The following is a 16,699-nucleotide window of genomic DNA, read 5'->3' as shown; positions in this document are numbered from 1 at the left end:
CGGGGCCGGCCCGGCCGGGCGGTAACGCGGCTCTTTCCTCCGCAGGAGTGTCGCATCGCCCACCCCATCGTGAAGTGCACCTACTGCCGCTCCGAGTTCCAGCAGGAGAGGTACGGCGGGGTCAGGCGGTGTGCGAGCGAGTTTGCGGGAGCTGGGCCTGTTGGGAGCAGGGAAGACCGAGAGGGCATCTCGTCAGTGCACACCGATATCTGAGAGGCGGGGGTCAGGAGGGTGGTGCCAGACACTTTTCAGTGCTGTCCGGCGACAGGACAGGGAGCAACGGCCATAAACTAAACCACAAGAAGTTTCATCTCAACACGACGTAGAACTTCTTTACACTAAGGGTGGCACAGCACTGGAACAGGCTGCCCGGGGAGGTCATGGAGTATCCCTCTCTGGAGACATTCAAAACCCACGAGGACACGTTCCTGTGTCACCTGCTCCAGGTGACCCTGCCTTGGCTGGGGGGTTGGACTGGATGATCTCCAGAGGTCCCTTCCAACCCGAACTATTCTATGATTCTGTCACTTCCAACCCAAACCTCTATGTGGTTCTGTTTGTTGGTAATTGCGTGGGAAAGAATGTTAAGGTTTGTGTGTTTGTTGCCAAATTCACCTTTGTGCCGTTTCATCTTTTCAGCAAAACCAACACAATATGCAAGAAATGTGCCCAAAATGTGAAGCAGTTTGGAACGGTAAGTCGGTTCTAAGTACTGAAGTTAATTCATTTGTGCTTTAAACTGAAAAAAAAAAAAGTTCTCATGCAACTAATCTTCTTATTTTCTTCTGGGAAAAAAAAATAAACCCAGAGATTGCCATTCAGAAAGGTGATGGAAATGTCATTTCTGTCTCTTGATTTCCTCTGTGGGTTACAGTTCCTTTTTTCAACTTGAAATCCATTGGGGTTATATGTAGCTTAAAGATTAGGAATAATTTCAATGTAGCTACTTGTAACAAAGCAAAGTTATTTCACCTCACACATGCGAAGTTCTTCCCTGTGTATTCTCATAAGCATATGCTTGATGACAGGGAGACCGTTAGCCCTCTCTGTCCTTAAGGGGATGTAAATGTGAAAATCGAGTAATGCTGCATACTTTATGTTGTGTAAGTCTTAAAAAAAGGCATGTTAATCGTGTTAAGCTATTAAGAAGAAAAGATTTTGAGTATTATCTGCATTCATGTTAATTTGTGGTTTCTCATGTTGAATTTCAGCTTCAGTTCTGCTGGAAAAATGAATTTTTCTGTTATGTGAATACACACATTGTATCTGAGCCACCCTGCAGATATGAGTTTGTAGGAGGTATCAAGATAATCTTGTTGTGGAACAAAAGGGCGTAATTTCTCCAGGCTTGACATAAACCATAATAGATGAAATTCAACTTATTTGAGAAATGTAACAGCTGTTGGTATGTAGTCAGGCACTTTGTGAATATATATGTAAACTAAACAAAGAAATACTTTTCGAAAGCTTAAAGTGTAGCAAAATGAATTGCAGGACAGATCCAACAATGATTTTATCAGTAGTTCGTCAAAAAACAGAACTGCATTGAGGATAATCAGCCATTTCTAACCTATGAAAACTGAGAGCAATTTCGTTTTCCAGCAGCATATTAGTCTAGTTGAGCATATGATATAAAAGTTGATAACCTGACCTGGTGGTATCTGAAGTTGGTTTTTGATTGTTGGTGGTGGTTTTTTGTTTTTTTTTGTTTTTTTTTTAAGTTTCCTGCAGAATTGCAGGGATCAGGATACTAATCTTGGAACTGTAGTGTTATTGAATCCCTGAGTGTGAAAGGGAGAGGGATGCCTTCAGAAACTTCCAGTCTAAAAAAATGACTTGATTACTCTTCTTTTAAAGATTCTGTAAGTAATTTCTCTAGGAATGTAGTAAAGCTGAGAGGAAATGTCATTGTATTTAAAAAAATAAAACAGCAGGTGTAGAGGTGAGTAATCAGATAGTTGCGTGTGTTTCTTTTATTTAGTATGCATGTGGATTTTCATGAAAAGTCCAGACTGGTTTTAACCACTGAAGAAGCATCATTTTAGGGGAAAGGTTTAGTACTGAAGATAGAAATGGTAGGAAAAAAGTTCTTTAAGATAGGTTATATGAAGCCTTAGTAGTTTCAAAGCATCATTTTGTGGTTTGAAATACCTGTCTTCATTACAGAAAATGCAAATATATTGATTTCAGTTCAACTTATCTTTTTTTCAGCCCAAGCCTTGTCAGTATTGTAACATTATTGCAGCATTTATTGGCACAAAATGTCAGCGTTGCACCAACTCGGAGAAGAAGTACGGCCCACCTCAGACATGTGAGCAGTGCAAACAGCAGTGTGCTTTTGATCGAAAAGAGGAGGGAAGAAGGAAGGTAGGCTTTGTTCCACATTTGTAGTGGCTTAGGCTGACAATAGACAGTGTTTCTGGTTCGTAAGAGAAAGACTAACAGGAATGTATTTAAGTTCTCTAATATTAGATTTAAGTTGCTGAGCTGTGCTTTACAATATTTAAATTAAATTTCGTAACTTGGCAATTGTTATGTGAGGTACTGAGCTAACTTACTTTAAATTAAATCACTTTCTAAAAATAGGCTTAAGTGTAAGCAGACAGTTGTAGCTGGGGAACAGAAATTAAGTGGCTGAACAGTTCCTGATGCTTTGATATTTATTTTATTTTTATTTTCCCAGCCATTGGATCTTATCTATGTCCATAACTTGAATCTGTCTCTTTACCTCTTCTGATTTGCTTGCCTTGCCTTAAAGTACAGCACCAGAGGCATAGACTGCTCTGAGTAGCCCTTTGTGTTCTGTTTTGTTAAATAGCTTTGGTGAGTGCCACTTTCTCATTCCAGAAGGTGCTGAGGAAATGACCTCAAAAGCCTCTTGACTGAACTCAAGGATAATACTGCTTTTACAGAAGAGTTTGCTTGGTACCTGTAAAACATTGGCTGGACATCTTGTTTCTGCCTACAGTACGATGGGTTGAGAGAAGGTGCATGGTGTCTAAACTAAAAAAGATTTGTCCTTTTAAAAAGTTACTGTCATTTCTGCAACATAGAGTAAGTCCAATATTTGCTAGGACTCTTTGTAGCATAACTTTAAATGACAAAAAGAAATGGGGTAAGATTCAGTAGAATCTTTACTGAAAGATAACTTGCAGGCACTGGAGGTATAGTAGTGATGTTTCATACCAAAAAGATGTCTGTGTTTTTCCCAAAGATAACAGATGAAACAATTTTTTCTTGCAAATACTGAGCACATCTCTCTAGTGCATGTGTACTTGGAAATAAACCCCTGTATGAATTATTTCCCAAAAGGTTGATGGAAAGTTGTTGTGCTGGCTCTGCACGCTGTCCTACAAGAGAGTGCTGCAGAAGACGAAAGAACAGAGGAAGAGCCTAGGATCTTCACATTCTAACTCCTCATCCTCATCTCTTACTGAGAAAGACCAGCATCATTCAAAACACCATCATCATCACCACCATCATCATCGCCACAGCAGCAGTCATCATAAGTAAGTATTTCAAAAGTTAAGGTAGCTGTTGGTAACTCTTCATCTGTGTTCTGTTTGTACTGAGATAAAATCAAAGTTAGTATAAAAAGCTGTTTGAAACATGGTGTCAAAAGCAGTAGCGGAATGTTGCTCTTCCGTGGCCTGTCAAAATCCTTGTATTCTTACCGTTTGAATGAAGGGAGTTTAGCAAAAAGCAGTTGAGGTTAAAATTGGTAGCAAGTCTAGAAAAAAGCTCACGGAATGGCTACAGAAACAAGTTACTTAGTGGTAGACTGGATTTAGTTTTCTAAGCAGTAACTGCTGTGTGATAACTGCTATTTTACACACATTTACCATGGGATAAAAGGTGTGTATTTGCAGTAAGCACAGTACAGCTGCTTCATTCAGAATGCCCACCCTGACTTACTTCACCCTGACTGGTTTGTGCACAAATACTCGCAGGTAAATGGAGAAGCAGAAGCAGTACTGTGGGATTATCTTCAGTCTGGGACCAATTTGTATCTCTTTGCTAGTTTTTATAATCAAATCTTGCTGGAATAGGCAGTTTGTGGGTGGCTGTGATAATGACATAGGGTCATAAGACTTAGTTCACTCTGATAACCTTTGATGTAGTTTTGTCCCTTCTTCTGCATCTTTTCTCAATATGTCATCTGTGGCCATGGCATCAACAGCATACCAACCTTAACCTACATAACCAGTTTATTTAGTTGTAAACCCTAGAATTCATTTTTGGTTTTATGCTGCCATAGTAGTAGTCACAATTCTTATTTTCATTGGTAGGCTTATGACAGCATAACTTTAGAACTACTTATTTTTTGTGCTGGACAGTAAATGCTGTGGCTGCAATAGTAATGACCCTAATCTCAGACACACAGACTTTGCTTCTAAACTCCATGTTTCCAGTGCTTATAGTTTTTCATCTTGACTGAAACTTGCCTAAGTGTGACTTAAAGATAGAAGCAAAATAAACTGGAATCATATTTGGAATGAGGAAAAGGGAAATGCATATACTTTCACTTTAAAAAAGAGAAAACTGTGATTTGGGTTTTTAGGAATTTGAAGATGAAAATTATTCTTGTCATACAGAGAGTTATTGTACTGTTTCTGTTCTTTCAAATCTGCTGAAAATTAAGTTATAGCAAGTTAAATCTAGTTTAAAGTATGTGGCAGAGGTATAGTAAGGATTAAATAAAAATATAGTTAACTCTACTACAGAATAGAGCTTCTGATATACTCAAGAGTTGTAACAGTAAGCATGTCTCTATACAGATCACAATGTTCCTGGTTTCCCACCTTTTTTTTTTTTCTGTAGGCTGCCATGGGTCTATTGCTTCTGGTCCAGTCAATATGACTCTTTTTCCCTGTCCGTTTCAGTTATTGCTAATTTCAGACAATAGAGACAGTGAGGTACAAATACAGATTCTTTGAACTGTTTCACTCAGTGCAATCTTCTACATTCCTATATCAATGCTCTTCATTAGTTGCTTTTGAGATGATTGAAAGCAAATTGTTACACCTGAGAAGTAGTTATTTTCAGGGATCCAAAACTTAACTTTGCTCTTACACCACCACACGAGCGCTGCTTCGTGCAATGCTCACATGGCAGTATGGAAATCCCAGGAGTGCTGTATGAGATTAGCAATACAGAGTTCACAAGAATCAGGAGGTATCAGCAAAAAAGTTTAGCCATCAGTGTTGAAGTGTACCCCTTGTGACTTACAATAGTATAGATATTTAGCCAAGAAATACCTTCATAACATCCTGACGTAGTAAAGCGTGATCGGGAATACAACAGATAGTATCAATGTCTAGCTGAAAATTCATAAATGTTCACTTCTTTATTAGGAAAAAAAAAGGTGGGAGGTTTTTTCTCAAGTACAGATACCATTCACATAAACATAGAAATAATGGCATGTTTGGTCAGTTACCAAGTACATTTCACATATTTCAGAATCAGCAATCTGAGTCCAGAACAAGATCAGGGACTATGGAAACAGAGGTAAATATGATATTATTTATTAATTTTCTTTTCATTTATCTTGCAGTTTTCATTTAAAGAATTTCTTTTTTCTTGCATTTCTGGCTAGTCTCTAGCATTCCAGCTAGGAGCATGAGTTAGTTATTTTATATGTACCAAATGGTGATATTAGAGAGTTACATAGTATGAGGCTTTAGGTTTACATTTTGTTTGATTTCAGCCATAAATCCTCTGCAGCTATTCAGAATGAAACTCCAAAGAAAAAACCCAAACTGGAATCCAAGCCATCAAATGGAGATAGGTAAAGTTATATTTTTGTAAAGCTGAGCCATTTCTACCAAATAAAGCACTGATTTGTGGCCAGTTGCCTTTTTTTTTTGTCTGAAGAATGAGGGAGGTGAAACTATTGTCTAGCCAGATGGATTATTGGGTGGCATCTGAGTGCTGTCAGTCAATTAAATTACTTTATTAGCAGAAAACTAGCACTGTTTTCCTGCTTTTAAGCTGTTTGGAGCAAAATTAAACAAAGTTTATGTACAAGGCAAGAGTTATCAACCAAATGGTATTCCTTGACATCAGTGTTTTATCAATTAGATGGCAGGATTGAACCTGCTGCTTTAAGCTGACCCAGTATCTAGAGAATTCTTTTGGACCTTAATGTGGGAGACTGGATCTTCATTCTGTCTCTGACCAAATAGTTGGAATAAAAGTGGCTGCTTCAGTCAAAAAGTGTTTGTCCCCCTCAAAGCTAATACTGAATTATATTTCTGCAGGTGTATGTAATGTGTGCCATTAGTAAGGTAATTTGCCAGTTGCATCCATTTCTGTCAGGTACATACTTTTTTTGCATTAGTCCTTAAGGATGTTTGTGGAATTATTAATTATCCAATTTGAAATAAAAAAAAATAAACTGGGTTTTTTTGCTATTGATGTTGTAAGTAACTATTGTCTTTTACTTTTGATAGCTCTATAAATCAGTCTGCAGACAGTGGAGGGACTGACAACTTTGTCCTCATAAGTCAGCTGAAAGAAGAAGTAATGTCACTTAAACGTCTTCTGCAGCAAAGAGATCAGACTATTTTAGAGAAAGATAAAAAGGTAAAAGTTGCACCTGCTTAATAAGAACTTCATAATTTTGTTTTCTATTTTGTAGACTCCTAACAATGTCAAAACAGTGACATAAACCAAAAATCAGATGCAGTTGTTCTGTATAGCAGCTAATCAGATCTTACCATTTAAAGAACAAGTTTGAGACTTCTGTGTCATGAATATATTTTAGCTCTAAGTCAAAGAGGAATTCATCTTGCCTCACTTCAGCCACCCAGAAGTTTGCCTGTTTCTCAAGCTGCATGCCATAGGTGATGGATAAAATGCCAGACAGTGGTTTGCCTGCTTTACATGTTCTAAACTGAGTCATGACAAAAAGCAGTGACCATTCTGAATTTAGCATAGTTTTTATTTAGTTTTAAACTAAAGCAACTATAGCCACAGTAAGTCAATGTCCAAATTTAGGTTATAATGTATTAATATTAAATGTTTTGGTTTTATAACAGTGATAGCATATGTAGTGTAGGATGTCCAGTCTTTGTGGTGGTCGGAGACTAAAAGAAAAGCTTGGATTAAATAGATGTCAGTCAACAGAAGTTAAGTGAAATAGTCAGGCCCAAATGGCTGCAGTAAAACTCTTAGAAAAGATTCACCCTTCTAACAAACTAATGATTAACAAGAAAAGAGAAATAACTACAAATGTGCACTTTGCTTTGCGTTTCTTAGTGTTTATTTCTCTGCCACCTGAATAACTAGATGCTTTTAAGACACTGTAACAGTGGCTCTAGAATATCTGTTCAGGATTGAGTAGGTTATGGAATTGTATTAAAAATAAATTTACTATATTTTCAGATAAAATTTTGATTTTCAGGGCATGGTGGCCTGTCAAAACATTGATGGTTAGGAAAGCCTCCTGAAAGGAAAAGTGCTTCCACTTTTAAACCATAGTTCAGTATCTTCATTTCTATGCTTAGATGTGTTTTGCAAAGGATATTGAACCTATTTTCGTTTATATCACTTGCAGTATACCTAGGGTTGGAAGTACTTGCTATTTCAAGTCTTTAAGTGTTTAATGTGAAAGAACTGAGCAGTCTGACATGGGTTCTCTTTACATATTTTCTTCAAAGGACAAACGTTAGGCCCTGTCTTATAAAGCCAGGAGAAGATCATGAGTCAGTAGGAAATTCAGTTGTCTCTTTTTAGTTTTAATCTATGGGGCAAAGCTAACAAAAAGGATAGGTAAGAAAATGTAACCAGCTTCTGCATAACCACTGCAGTGACTTGTTTTGTGCTGTTCCCATAGGGAGAGCATCTAATAACTTTAATATCTCCACTACTAAAACTGTTTATTTCACCTCGGAGTTCTTTGAACTTAAAGACTCCTTCAGACATGAGTTCCTCACTTTTAAAATGTCACTTTCTGCAACTGCTACGAGGAGGAGAAAAGCTGAACATATTGTACAATGTTTGCGTAGCTGAAAAATTTACAACAAATGAATGCAGTGCAGATTTTTTTTTTTTTAATGATATAATAAATTTGGAGACATGTACTGGGTAAAAGCCTGAGCCAGACCTGTGGGAGATTACTGTTAAGATTGTGTCTCAAGATTTGTGTAGGGACAGCATTTGAACAGTTTGGAATGCTCCAAAAGAAAAACTTCTGAAATGTATAACATAGCAACAAAAACAACTCAGTACACCAGCTTTGCAGACAATCCTCATTCATCATTTTTTGTTATGAGTCAGGATGTCAACCATGTCATTATCAGTGCCTATTGTTTGCAGTACTAGCCTTGTTTTTCTTTCTGCACAAAATGTTAGTGAGACAACAAAACATTACCATGGAGCCCTGAGACTTGATTATTAGGAGGAGATTACAGTTTGCTGAATGTTCACAGGTAGTGTGTTTGCTCCTCTGATTGCATACTTTGCTGTGGTGCAACACTACCACTAGGTTTTTTTTGATATGTAGTGTGTGGTGTGTGGCTTTGCATTGGATCCCCTGCAATTTACAACAGCCATAAAGTGCATGCCTAGAGCAGCAGTCTGGGTACAGGGAGCTATAATATACCATTCTATCAACATACCTGCACTTGACCATTTGATTGACAGTTCTTTTGAATACCTTGTTTCACTATATGTGGTTTGACAGGTATTGAGGTTGGTAATAGCAGTCTCAGTGCATTAGTTCAGGAGTGCATACTCTGGTTTGTTATGGCATGCATCTTTGCTAGCAAAGAGGCTTCATTTCCTGATAAATCCAAATTGACCGGAGAGGTTCAGAAGAGCCCTGTGAGTTGGGATGCTTTCAAGAAGTAAACTTTTTAAAGAAGTGATTCCTAAAACTTCTAAGTCCATATACAGCAAACTGTTAGTAGTTCACCCGGCTGCACGTGCTTCCAGAAGAAGCATTCAGCACTTGGATAGAAGCATATATCACATTTTAGAAACACATGCCTCAGTGTATGTCACCTGAATCTCTGTCTCTCTCAGCAGAGACCGAGTGGCAGCCATACTACACCGTACACAAAAGTTAAGTTGAAATTACATGTTTCCAATAATGCAGTTTAATTCATTGTTATGGATCGAGAAGCAGTGAAACTTGGGAATGTAAACTTCTGTCTAGGACAAATTGTAGCATAAAATGACGCAATAGAATCCTTTATACTGTCTTTGTATGGAAGATTTTTTGTATGTTACCATACCATATAAATGAGAGATGTAACTGAAGATTTTGCTGAGGTTTAGCCTTCTGTATACAAAATCTTGAGCAAATAGCATGGTTACATAAGTACAGTTGTTTTCTTCATTTAAAATATATATAGATACTTTTCAAAGTGCTTCTGAAGTGTTGAGCTGTTAATACTGCAATAGTAAATAAATACAGTGTTTCCTGAGATTCCTGAGGCTTCCATAAATATTTCACAGACTGATTGGAAGCCATGTACTGTAGCAGTTCAAGGAATCTTCACAGCATTTGTGTTTTCAGTTGACAGAACTGAAGGCAGACTTCCAGTACCAAGAGTCTAACTTGAGGACAAAGATGAACAGTATGGAGAAAGCTCACAAGGAAACTGTGGAACAGTTGCAGGTGAGTAATTGCTTATCAATACTTGAGAAATACTTCATGTGGAGTTATATATTCAAGCTGTTCAGTCAGCTTATTCACTTGGCATTTTTCACTACAATACAGTAGTTCCAAGTACTTGAGTGGTCGTTCCCATGTTTAACTTTGGATGCATTGTACAGCAGTTCTGCAGTCAACAGACAATGTCCATATGAATTAAACTCACTCTAGGAATCTCTTTTTCACTTCAAGAGGTAAAGGCTTTCTCAAAGGTTATGTTATTTTTTTCCCTGACAATTTATCAGTTGTCGTTGGGCTATGGATCCAGTTTAAGGGCTCAGCATTTACACACTGACAGTTAGATGTCTGTTGGTAGAGCATACTTTACCAAGAAGAAAGACTGAATTAGTTGCCTGATAAATCACTGACTTGATGCAATACTGGATATACTAAATTTTGCAGTACAGAATATTCTCAGCATGTACATTTTGAGAATTTGTTCATAAATGCAATAGAAAATCGGTACATGACACTACTATAGGAAATGTTTCAGTAATTCATACTTTTTTTGTCTGTATTGCAGGCCAAAAACAGAGAACTGCTCAAACAGGTTGCAGCATTGTCAAAGGGTAAAAAGTTTGATAAAAGTGGAAGTATCCTCACATCTCCTTGAGGAACTGGTTATTCGTGGGGTTTGCTGCTCAATGTACATTTGAGTAATTCTGTGAAGCCCTTAAAATCCTGTGTAGTGGAAAAAATATTTTTGCACACCAGATTAGTTGGCATGTTTCCTACATGTTTTTATAATTAATATGCAGCTTTTTTTAGTTCCTGTTCAGATGAAATACTTCAACTGGATTGAAGAATGTTTTTATTTTTTTGATATTGGAAACTTTCTGCCAGCAATAGTATTAAACAATTGCATAGAGAACATTGCAGTGCTTTCTCTAAAAGGACAACATGCAATAACAAACTAGGTGTACTTTTTACAGAGTAGCAACTGAGTCTTTTAAACTACACTGATGTCAGCCAAACGTTTATGAATCTGCAGTGACACTGAACACTGTTTCCTGGCAACTGTTCTTTTACTTTGTATCAAAATATAAATTTAGAATGGAAATCATGGTGCTCTCAAACTCAAAAGAGGCATATATGTATGTGTAAATACGACTGTAATGGTTATATTCTTAGTTATAACAAGTAATTAGTGTTTTACATTCTTGTGATAGGGATTGACAGAAAGATTATCTATTGTACAGTAACAGAGGCAGTGTGGTTTTTGTAAGATTTACTGTAGATTTTTCTTGCAAGTGCCTTTCTCCAACTGTTTATTTATAGGAATGTTGGTATTTTGTACATAAGGTTTTTATGTTTTAAAATCATGTTTAATAAATGTTTTATGTAAATATAAATGTGTGTACAGAGGAATCTGAAACAAAGATCAAAGTGGCTAGTGCAGTGCTCAAAGCAGCATTAAGAGCTAGCTAGCTAATTGATGGACAGTGAATTTGGCTTTAGATAACTGTCGTAGCTTGTGTCTGTGAGGTGTAGAATTTTGTTAGTGCTGCTCATGCCGAACATTTCCTGAACAAAAAAAAACAACATTTTTTTTTTCCACGCTGGAATTTTGTGTTTTGTTTATAAATTTTCCCCATTTGGCACAGCACCAATTTTAATTCCACAGCAGGCATTGTACTCCCAATGTTACATCCTTAACTAGGGATATACACTCAAAGTTTTAAAAACGTTTATTTCCCATTGTTGTCTGAGTTAATGTACTTAGTTGTAACTTATGGTGATTCTCCTTAATAAATTGCAAGGTTCACATCTGCCAGTAAAGATACACAATGAGAAAAGAGTAGCCAAAACCAGTGGCCTTTAAATTAATTGAGTGGATGTAGCATCAAAGGGTGGGTTATTCTAATGTTTTGGGTGGATTTTGATTCTAAATTATATCAATTTAAATTTAGCTCTGCTCCCAACGGACATTAGTCATATTCAGAAATTTCTATTAAACAATAATTTAGTATACCCCAAGGTCTCTGTTCAGGAAGGTAAGTTATGAATCAGCATAAAGGGAAGTAGACTTACGTGGGTGAAGGTTTAGGTCAGCTCTGGGTACTGCCTGGTAACAAGGGTAGCTGTTGATATTTCAGTAAGCTTAATTGTGTAAAAGCAGCTACACATTTTTAATTAAAGAACTAAAATCTATAGTCCTTTGGCTTTTCACCCAGGTACTGAACTATGAACACCTTTTCAATAGCTTAAATGAGTTCCAGCAGTGACAGACTACTGAAAAATATGAAAAACTCAAGCTACCTTGTTTCATATGGTATATGTGTATTTTTATACCCTAAAATCAACTTTGTATGTTTATAAATGCGCTTCTTTAAACTTACTGAACTAGGGTAGAGAATGCTACTATTCTTTGGGGTTGTTATTAATTTTTTAAATATACAAATTTATTACTTTTATTAATTCAGAATTAGTATTTGGGTCATTTTTTTCCAGTTGAGTGGTGACCCAGGTTTGATGAAATTGGTTTTAAAATACAAAAATGCATAGCAAAATGAAATGTTCGAATTAAGGTTACTTAGTGATATCAGTTCAAACTGCAGTCAGGACATTTTAAATAAACAAACTGAAGTTCTGTATTAGAAGTAATTGACTTCATAAATCTCAGAAAAATTTTTAGGAGCTTCACAGTGTTTAGTTCTTATTAAATACCTGTGGTTATTCTTCCATAATCTAATTTTTAACATTAATTTTTTAAAGTTGTTAACTAGCCAACTGAATCCTGGTCCTGAGAATCATGTCCTGGAGCTGTAGATTAATATACAGATGTTCTTGAAACGTGGATCTGCAAGGAGATTGTTGTACTGTATTGTGCTTTTTAGCCTGTTTCCAGATGTTGATTAGCATTGACCAGTAATGGCCATTTTGGGTCAGGTTATTTATGTATTTTAAGCCTGTGAATATTGCAGCCCCCTTTTAGATAGTATGTCTAAATACTTGTTCTGCAGTGAAGCTATTCAGCTGTCCACATGTATAGACTATTGAAATACTGTACTGGCACACATCTGACCGTTGACATTTTGTACCTTTTCTAAATCCAATGTTTCACAATAAAATCTTGTCAAAACATTGATCTCTCCCTTTAAAATTATTCATAAATCCATATTTTGTGTTAATCTTTCATGCTATGTCACTCACTAAAAGTCTGTGGCCAAAAAAGGGGCAGAATTTAATATTTAGGTTTCTGTGAAGATTAGACACCTTGGGTTGTCTACAACTTGTAACAAATTAGGCTTCGGATTACTTTGTCTCATGAAAATATTTTTGTTTTCTACAACAGAATTATATATAATACATAGAAATATTTTCTTATAGAGAAGAAGAAAAAAACGTGAAGGTTTAACTGAAATGCCTTCAACAAGCTTTTTGCATACTGATTAGCATCAGCATTTGTGTTTAAAAGTACCTGAATTTCAGTCTTATTCTGTTAACTATAAAGTTGTTCTTCCTTTACATTCGTTGTACGAGTTGGATGATTGTGAGATTTGAAACGACATTTATAATTTCTTTGTGTGTTCCCTTTCTTGTGTCAGGAGGAGTTAGGTGCCCACAGCAACACCCTGCTGGCTGTCAGTCACAGTGGCTTCTAGTGCAGCACAAATTGTGCTGCAATTTGTAGGTCTCATTTTAAATTTTCTTCAACGATCAGTCTTCATCTTTCCACAAGCCAGAAGAATACTTCTCATTCAGGAATTAAAGTTCAAAATAAAAAATAATTTAAAAAAAACTCCCCCTACCCCATACCAATAAGAGAGTAAGATTCTGTATCTATTTGGTCTAGAAAGGGGGAGTCTTTGTTTCAAAGCGTCTTGAAACAGTTATTATTGTATAGTATTGGTAGTAATGAACAATATGCTAGTCTAATATTGGATTGTTCTTAGTCTCGTTTTAATGCAAACTTGCAACAGCAACTTTGAAGCCACTTATTTCTAAAGCTGAGTGCAAGTCAAAACCATGTGTGGTACCTAGTTTATGCATGGCTTTCATGTGACATGTGCAAATGTGTGTAACTGGCCATGCAACTGACTGAATCCTGAAAAGAGGTTTGCATCATTTGAAGCAAATTTCTTTAAAGAAAATTTAGATTTACATAACTTGTGTGTGGGCATTCAGGCAGTTCTTAATGGTCTTCAGTAGCTTCAAAAGCTTTGAATCCAACACTGATTTTTTTGAAAACAGTGATGTTTATGATGACAAACCATAATCTTTAACTTTTTGGAATAGAGTAAAACCTGTTCATTTGTTTTTATTCCTTCAAATGAGTTACTAAACATTGATACTGCAATAGAAGATACATTTTCTCCTATATTATGTGCAATTGCTCTAGCTGTCCTCATGGAAGAGGTACTGATATATGGAATTACTTCTGTTGAAACCCACAGAAGAAGTAGGGGCTATCAGACAAGGGGATTTTAGAGGTGGAAGGAGATGTTTGTGGTGCTCCTTGGGAAAGAAGGAGGGTAATGGAGATGACAGGGCTAATGGGGAACAGAGACCTCTGAGATACCATGTTACTTGTTGTGTGATGTACTGAATCACACGGTTGGGGTTTTTTTAAAGTTACATATTTTTTATGTATGTGAAATGCAGCATTGCTTAAGGGAGTCTTTTGTTTTGCTTTGGTTTTTTTTTAAATGATACTAAGAGTCCAAATTTGAGAAATGAACAGAATAAACTGTTTAATTAAATATGACTTCAGCAGGTATTAGAATTTGCAGGCCAAGTTGATTTTTACTTCCAGATGTAATCCCCTCCCATTTTTTCAGTACCTTGGTGCAATTTATTTTGAGCTGAGTACTGAAAACCTTAAGATGTTTTCCTTTATTTAATCAACAGGTGTGTTTTGCTTTATTTCAATTAAAGGTGTAGGGCATTCACAATTTATCCTTCATCAGGTGCATCAATGCATGTCTTCAGTTTTATTTTTAGATGCTTCCTGGGAAACTTTTTACAACCTTCCAAAAAGCAGAAGAGCTGTAAAGCTGTATTTGCTAGGATAACTTAAATCACTGCTGAAAGGCAAACAATTATAATCAAGCTGACTCCACTGAAGCAGTCTAGTAGTGCTCATACAACCTGTTGCATTTCTATAGTTGCAGAGCATGTTATGAAACGCAACCAGGAACAGTAACTTCAAACATTCCTTCAGGATCTACAAGAATTTGCTTGCTGGTCACTTACCTGACTCAGGGTGCAGCATTCATTAAAGTTATCATAGGCAAAAATCCTTTCTCATACGACCATGAAGTAGTCGAAGCTGGAAAACACCTTTAAGATCATTGAGTCCAATTGTTAACCCAGCACCGCCAAGTCCACCGCTAAACCACGTCCCTGAGTGCCCTATCTACGCGTTTTTTGAATACTTTCAGGGACAGCAATTCCAACGCTTCCCTGGGCAGCCTGTTCCAATGCTTGTCAAGACTCTCCATGAAGAAATGTTTCCTAACATCCAATATAAACCTCCCCTGATGCAATTTGAGGCCATTTCCTCTCATCCTATTGCTTGTTATTTGGCAGAACAGGCTGACCTCCACCTGGCTACAACCTTCTTTCAGGTAGTTGTAGAATGTAATATTGCTTCCCCGATCCTCCTTTTCTCCAGGCTAAACATCTCCAGCTCCTTCAGCCGCTCCTCATAATGTTCCAAACCCTCCAACAGCTCCATTGCCCTTCCACGTTACAGCGTCTCAATGCCTTTCCTGAAGTGAGGGATCCAAAACGGGATACGGGATTTGAGACAGGACCTTGCCAGTGCCAATCGCAGCCCTGGTCCTGCTGGCCACACTATTGCTGATACAGACCAGAATGCCATTGGCCTTCTTAGCTACATGGGCACACTGCTGGCTCATGTTCAGCTGCTGTTGACCAGCACCCCCAGGTCCTTTTCTGCTGTGACACAAGTGCAGGATCTGGTACTTGACCTTGTTGCACCTCATACAATTGACCTCAGCCCATCAATCCAGCCTTCCTGCTCTCCAACAGATAAACACTCCCACACAACTTAGTGTCATCTGCAAATTGACTGAAGGTGCACTCGATCCCCTCTCCTAGGTCATGAATGAAGATATTAAACAGAACTGGCCTCAGTACTGAGCCCTGGGGAACAGCCCTCGTGAACAGCTGCCAACTGGATGTGACTCCGTTCACCACCGCTCTCTGGACTTGACCCAGCACAGAGGGCACCTCTCCACACCATGAACAGCTAGTTTTACCAGGTGAATGTTGTGGAAAACAGTGTCAAAGACTTTACTAAAGTCCAGGTAGACAACATCCACAGCTTTTCCCTCATCTACTAAGTGGGTCATGTTGTCATAGAAGGAGATCAGGTTGGTCAAGTAGAACCTGCCTTTCATAAACCCATGCTGGCTGGGCCTGGTCCCCTGGTTGTCCAGCATGTGCCATCTGATAGGACACAGAATGATCTGCTCTATGACCTTCTCCATCACTGAGGTAAATTTCATGATCACTGTGCTCAAGACAGCCTCCAACTGTCTTATCTGCAAGAGTGGAGTGAGCACTCAGTACCTCCTATTACTTGAATGGCATGTTGCTATTTTGCATAAAAAACAAATTACTGTGCAAGGTGAATTTGAAACTTAATTTCTGCATTCTTTGGTTGAAGATGGTTCAGTCTTTCTCCAGTGATAAATATGGTCCAGTTTTTTGGGTGTGACTAGTAGTCTACAGTGCTTTTTTTCCTCTTATTTTGCCTTAAAGGTAGTGACATGTAAATATTCTTTGGATCATGTTTACCGAAACAGATGGAATGCACCATTTCCCTCCCTGAATGCTAAATACAATACGAGAAAATAGAGCTAAATAGGATGGCTGCCTACATAAGGCTAGCCACTAGATGCTGCTTAAACCCCACTGTATATGGTTGTGTGTGCTTTCTGTGCACCAGCCAGCACCCACAGTGGATAGCTGTTCCTGTTCAAATGCAACACTGATGCTAAAATGACAATGTCCTAAATACTGAAATATAGTACTTTGTAATATATTTTAAAAAATTGGAAATTTATT

The 16,699-nt window shown here is 37.5% G+C and overlaps 1 protein-coding gene across 1 annotated transcript; it reads left to right on the top strand.

The window, feature by feature from the left end:
* Positions 1-3: 3 nt before the first annotated feature.
* Positions 4-12,746, top strand: FAM76B (family with sequence similarity 76 member B; the record flags this gene model as incomplete). Its single annotated transcript, XM_029960891.1, has 9 exons — positions 4-110; positions 640-694; positions 2,212-2,367; positions 3,313-3,509; positions 5,461-5,508; positions 5,708-5,788; positions 6,453-6,585; positions 9,524-9,625; positions 10,185-12,746. Coding segments are annotated over 9 exons (969 nt in total), but the record flags the coding sequence as incomplete, so codon positions are not given.
* Between the last annotated feature and the right edge of the window lie 3,953 nt (positions 12,747-16,699).

Source organism: Manacus vitellinus, unplaced genomic scaffold (genome assembly GCF_001715985.3).
Source record: "Manacus vitellinus isolate BGI_N305 unplaced genomic scaffold, ASM171598v3 scaffold_2_pilon, whole genome shotgun sequence".
Taxonomy (NCBI): Eukaryota; Metazoa; Chordata; class Aves; order Passeriformes; family Pipridae; genus Manacus; species Manacus vitellinus.
This window is presented reverse-complemented; position numbering and strand designations above follow the sequence as displayed.